A 6,480-nucleotide genomic window follows, 5' to 3' on the forward strand; every position below is an offset into this window, starting at 1 on the left:
ACTGAGTGTCTGGACTCAAGGCGGTCGACTGTGGCGGTCGACCGTAGCGGTCGATCGCAAACTGACACAAAAAAGTACATGTTGAAAGTTGTTTTTCTGATTTAAAAACCCTGTTTAAAAATTTCAAATAAATTCAGAAAAATATAAAACTTTGAAAAATAATTGTAGACATGATAATACACATGTTACAAAAACTGGTTTTTCAAAATGGATTTCCCAAAAGAAAAATATCATCATTTTGTAAAATAGTCCAAAACATGAAAATGTAAACATATGAGTTTTGATATTTTAGCTTAACCATGTTTTGAAACATTACAAAATGATTATATAGACTTAATAAAAGATGTATATGATTGTTATTAAGTCCATAAACCAAGAAAATAATATTTCCACAATATTGCATATTTTGCAAACATTTCAAAAGTAAATATGATTTCATTGAACTAAATAAAATTGATATTGATGAAATCATATATATACATGTAAGTACAAAAATATGTTTTCTAATTATATTCAATTGTTTCATATTAAAACTTGAAAACTATTAAACCAAAACATATATGTATATATATAACTATATATAACTATATATATACAAAACCAAAACGTGTACGTGTGTATATGATTGAGCTTAAAGTACTAACACACATAATATAAAACCTAAACTAAATTTACTCAAGCTTGTGATCTTCAACGAAGCTCTATCTTGGTATACTTGCGGATGAAACTAAAACTTGGATCTTTAATTTGAATTGCATAGGCTTCACTCCACAATTCCGCCAACCTCCATTGGATACGATCGTGAATGCGCAATTCCATCCATCCTCCAACATATTGTTTGCCTAGAATAAATATAAAACACAAACCCTAGACAAATAATATTAGATATAAATTATTTGTTAAATCATCATCAAAACAAGAAGGCCAACAATAAGGTGTAGGCGAGGGCCCGAGATCTGGCGAGCTCGAGCGAGATTTTCTAGGCGAGGTCAACGACCAGATCTTCAGGCGAGCGTGGATGAGCTTCAGGCGAAGTCTTCTGTAAGCGAGCTCGAAGTCCCCCCTTCACAGGCGAAGCACCACGGGGTATGTTTATATCTTAGGATCGACAGCAGTGAGCTGGGTCTCACGTTTGCAGAAGATTATGATGTTATCCACAACTGAGGCAGAGTATGTCACAGTAACAGAGGCGAGCAAGGAGATGATTTGGTTAACTGTGTGTCTAGAAGAGTTGGGTCTGAAACGGGGGAACGAAGTTCTTTATTATGATAGCCAGAGTGCTAGACACATTGCCAAGAATCCAGTATTTCATGTCAGAACAAAGCATATCGAGTTACGTTATCACTTCATACGCTCGATGATTGAGGATGAGAAGTTATAGTTGGAGAAGATTTTGGGGAGCCAAAATCCAGCAGATATGTTGACTAAGCAGTCACCATTTAGAAACTGCAGTTGTGCGCAACTTCAGTTGGCCTTCATGCATAAGATATGAGGGCGGAGCCACACATGAGAAGATGTTTGTTAAGAGAGAGCTTGCTGATGGCGGTTTGATCTCCAAGTGAGAGATTGTTGGAAAATAGGTGTAGACCCAAACCTGTCAGCGACTTCAGGCGAGCTCCAGTCGACGACGAGATTCAGACGAGGCGGCCACATGACTCAGGCGAGGTCGAGCTCCCTCAGGCGAGGTGGGCTTCAGGCGAGATCGTCGATGCGACAAGGTGTAAGCGAGAGCCCGAGATCTGACGAGCTCGAGCGGGATTTTCCAGGCGAGGTCGACGAGGCTAGCACGTGAGGTCAACGACCAGATCTTCAGGCGAGCGCGAATAAGCTTCAGGCGGGGTCTTCTGCAGGTGAGCTCGAAGTCCCCCCTTCACAGGTGAGTGCGGGACAGCCTGGATCCAGCCTGGCTAGGGTTTCCCTATAAAAGGGAACCCAGAGCCCAAGCCCCCTGGTTGCCGCTTCTTCCTCTCTCTCTCCTTCGCGATCGACTTCAGGCGGTGGCAATCTCTCTTCTCTTTCTCCTTCCCCCCCAGCTCTCAAACGTTTTGAGGGGGTGATTAAAAGGGGGATTAAAGAGGGGATTCTCACTGTAAAGGGGAATAAAAGAGAGATTTAAGAGGGGTTATTATACTGTAGCTACAATTAATAACTTTGCATTTATCGAGAGATCTCAAGTTTGAGATCTGCTCTTTGCAGCTTGTAATCTTCTTTATATTAAAGGAAATTATTTGTGTGGCTCCCGAGGACGTGGGTAAGTTGTCGAACCTTGTTAAAACTTGGTGTTATTTTTTCTTGCAAATTTTTAATTTGCTGTGTTTTTTTCTTTCTATTGTCTTAAAACAAGATCAGGTAGAGAAAATTCCGCATGAGGGTTCATATTTGACAGGTGGTCGAGTAGCTTGAATCCCCAACAATTAGAACATAATAAACAAGGTGGGTTTTCTGGTGAATTGAAGTACAACTTTGGGCTCAGAAGCAAAAAACCCCAGACACCCCTAAATCTTAGCTTCTCTAACCAATTCAGCAAAGAACACAGAAAATTAAAACATCTGTTTTTTTTTCTTTCCTGAAATGGAGATTCTTATAACTTCTAAATTTATCAGAATATCAAAAGCATTACTTGACAAGGTTTCCAAAGATATCACGACATCAAAAACATTACTTCACAAAGTTCCCAAGAGATGCTCTTGTCACTTGACTACTGGAGCCGCAAAAACTAACAATAGTCCCGACCCCCGAGTCTTTCTGCAGTATCCAGCGTAATCATTTTATTTCAGTTTCATCGACTGAAGGATCAACCACATGGCCCAAGAACAAAACCGTACCACATCGATCCTCTGTTATTGCAAACATGAAGGGAAGATCCGCCACAAAATCTATTGTTGGAGGCTCCTCAACCTCATCATACAGGCAACAGCCCAGGTCATCCTCACTTACTAATGTTGCTGCTGATGCTTCGGTTTCCTTCTCTCCTACTTCAATCGTAGCTTTGTGAAACACTCTCGAAATAACTAGTTTGAAACTGGGATAAGGAGTGAACACTGTCTCAGTCAAATCTGCACAATGTCCGTCAAAAGGAAGATCCAGCCCAAGTTCAGGCAAGACATCAGATGGCTTAAATGCACACGAGATTTTGAACTTGGGTATTCTAAACTTGCGAACTTTGACTAAGTTTGTCGGACAATAATGATTGAAGAAATTAGGATCAGAGACGGCCTTTTGGATGAGATCTTTAAGCCCATCTATCTCGTTAGGGAGGAAAATTAGCATGGAGAATTCACGCCAAGCTTCGTTTGGTTTGTAGCGAAGTTTGAGTACTTTGAAGCCAGTAAACTGTGCAATATACTGATAGGAACCACAAGCTATATGCATGAAGGGTACTTGTTTGCTGGTTCCATTGAGGAGGTGAAATTCTTTGTCCTCTGTATCTTCGGTGTCGAACTCATATAGCCATTTTCCTTTGAAATAGAGTGCATTGACAAGAACGACCATAGTTCCATCATGCAGGTCGTTGAGCGGCAAAATCTGCTTAATGAGTCCATTGGTTTGACTTTCAGCCCATGCATTTATTTCTTTAGCAGATTCACGAACCTTGTGTCCATCAAGATGTCAGCATTGTTAATTTTGAAATGAAATAGGTACATTCAGGTGGAAAAATGAGCTTTAACACAACAAGTCTAAAAGGAAAAACACATTAGCTATAGACACAGACACACTCTGATCATCAGCTAATGAAAGCCCTCACTTTCCTATGGAAGGAATTATGCATGACTCCCTTGTTCAAAATTATGAAAAGATACAAGGACAGATGTACCTCTTTCTAGTTGTGCAAGAAACAACTCGATGAAATCACATATGAGGAGAAAGATTCTATATCATTTTCTATATAGCTTACAATATGTGAATACTGTTTTCTAACCAACAATGGGTATGAAGTGACGGCTCATTTTGCTAAATGAGCTACTGAAAGATAGACATGTGGTGAAGCCCACCAAAAAAGTCATATCAAAATGTGAGGTCTCACCTCCTCTGTCTCGTGGTAGCTCATTTTGCTAAATAAGTCGTCATCTCATAATAATCAAGCCCTAATAACAATTATGCATATATGCACATATACCTAAAAAGAAGACTAATAATCCATGAGATTGTGTAAAAGCAAGAAGAATATGTTTGAGTTAAGACAGACACACAAAATATTAATTATTGCATCAGAGGATTACAATGTCAAAGAGTGTAATTGAAAGGATTTTAATTTCTATAGGTAGCTCTTTGCCCAGTAGTTTAAATTTATTTTAATATCTTTATATTGATTTATAATAAATCCACCTTTCACTGTTTATTGCTATTTTTGTGCACATTAGAAAAACTTTTGTTCAGTATAACAATTTTTTCTCAAAACATTTTTTTTCTCAGAATAGTTTATTTATACATTATCCTATGATAATACATTCCCTGAACTAAAGAATTCCCTTAACTTGGAAAAGATTTCATGTCATTTTCTATCTCTGAAGAAATAACTTTTAGGGAATTACATATGAGTTTTCTATATACCATTAACATTTCACAGAAAATTCCTTTTTTTAACCGAAATACACAACAATGCTTCATGCTCTATAGAATCTTAGATAAAGTAGTCTTGCATCATTTAGATATTAGAATTCCTTTTTCTCAAATCTAAGACATTATGAGTGTTTCTTTATATATAGAGATCTAATGGACCAAAAAGAACATTATGAGATCTTCAGGTAATATATGACTCCTTTATACTAAAATCAATCTTCAAGTAATACATGACTCCTTATGCTAAAACCAATCTTCATATTATTTTTATTTTTCAGTAGAATCTTCATATTATTAGATCTAATGCAATTACGATTTTTTTTCAAACCTAAGGGATTGTGAGTGTTTCTTTATATATACAGATCTTACGGACCAAAAATAACAGTTATGAGATCAGAACATTATGAGATCTTCAGGTAATATATGACTCCTTTATACGAAAACCAATCTTCAAGTAATACATGACCCCTTATGCTAAAACCAATCTTCATTTTATATTTATTTTTCAGTTAAATCTTCATGTTATTAGATCTAATGCAATTACGATTTTTTTTCAAACCTAAGGCATTGTGAGTGTTTCTTTATATATACAGATCTAACGGACCAAAAATAACAGTTATGAGATCTTCAGGTAATACATCATTCCTTATACTAAAACCTACAAGAGCTTCATACACCTAACTTTTAATTTCAAATCTTGCTTTGATAAAAAAAAATTAGAGATAGCCAACGGGGTGGGTTGAACCATTTCAACCCGCTCAAATTAGTCCCGTGAACCTGCACAAACCAGATTCAAATAGGTACGAGACGAGTATAGACCCAACTTTTTTATGAGACGAGTGAACAGTAAACCAGACGAGTTTGAATCGTCTTGTCACGACTCATGAGACGAGTTGGGTCAGGGTAAATTTAGACCAACCCCCAATAGTAATTTTTTTAAAAGTCCTTCTATACAAGTATTGCTTAGATAAAAAAACTAACAGTCAGGTAAAAAGTTTAAAAAAATTTAAAGGCCCCCAATGGCTAAAAAAAGAGAGAGAGGCTGCCAAATTAACAGGGAGTTCAAAATATTTTTAAGGTCCATAACAGCTCAAAAAAGAGTCATTGAAGAGTGAGAGGCTATTACGATTGAGCCGTCTTTGGGGCAGGGGGGGAGCAGTGGGGCTCAGCCAATAGCGGAAACCCTAACCCACACACCCCCAATCCTATGAATATCCCCCTAGTCTAAATCTCGTTCATTCTTCACAACTAAAAATCTCATCTTCTACTACAATATCAACTCTCATATTTTTCTCCCTCTAGTATTTACAACGTCTCACATTATGGAGCACTACGACTCTTCTTTTGGGTATTTCTCAGGAGCCTCGAAAATTCATTGAGAGCTTACATTTCTCCCCTTAATAAAGTTTTTTTTATCCCAATGTTTTGTCAATGATTACGTGAAGTGAATCTATTATTATTTTATGAAATAAACAATTTTTTCTATTTATTTCTCCATATTTCTTGTAATTGGTGCACTTGTATCCCATTATTATAAAATATAAAATACATAAATAATAATATAAAATGATATTAGTCTAGAGAAAAAATTTGAAGAACAAAAAATAAGAGGGAAAAATAAAGGAAAATCGGGAAAAGGCCCAATTTGTTAGTCTCGTGGTGAGACAAGTCTAAATCGTCTCGCCATGAGATGGGTCAAAAATTGGGTCTAAGGCTCAGTTCGTGACTAGGTTATCGGATTCGTCTCGTACGTATTCAAAATGAGATGAGTCCAATGTGTCTCGTTCTGGATTCGTACGAGACAGAGACGAATTGATTCGATTCGTTCCATTGGCCATCTCTACCAAAAACTTGCCAATTCACCTTTGAGATTCTTTCCTTGTCTATTTGGTCCTCTATTTTACTATCCATACATACATT

At 37.1% G+C, this 6,480-nt stretch overlaps 1 protein-coding gene across 1 annotated transcript in view; it reads right to left on the bottom strand.

The window, feature by feature from the left end:
* LOC109820268 (serpin-ZX-like) overlaps nucleotides 2,536-6,480 on the bottom strand; it is a 4,612-nt gene continuing 667 nt past the window's right edge. Inside the window, exon 2 of the mRNA XM_020386394.1 lies at nucleotides 2,536-3,591. Within this exon, the coding sequence (XP_020241983.1) occupies nucleotides 2,764-3,591 (828 nt within the window). The 3' untranslated portion in view covers nucleotides 2,536-2,763. The remainder of the gene's footprint in view (nucleotides 3,592-6,480) is intronic.

This window comes from Asparagus officinalis, chromosome 8, assembly GCF_001876935.1.
Source record: "Asparagus officinalis chromosome 8, Aspof.V1, whole genome shotgun sequence".
Lineage (NCBI taxonomy): Eukaryota > Viridiplantae > Streptophyta > Magnoliopsida > Asparagales > Asparagaceae > Asparagus > Asparagus officinalis.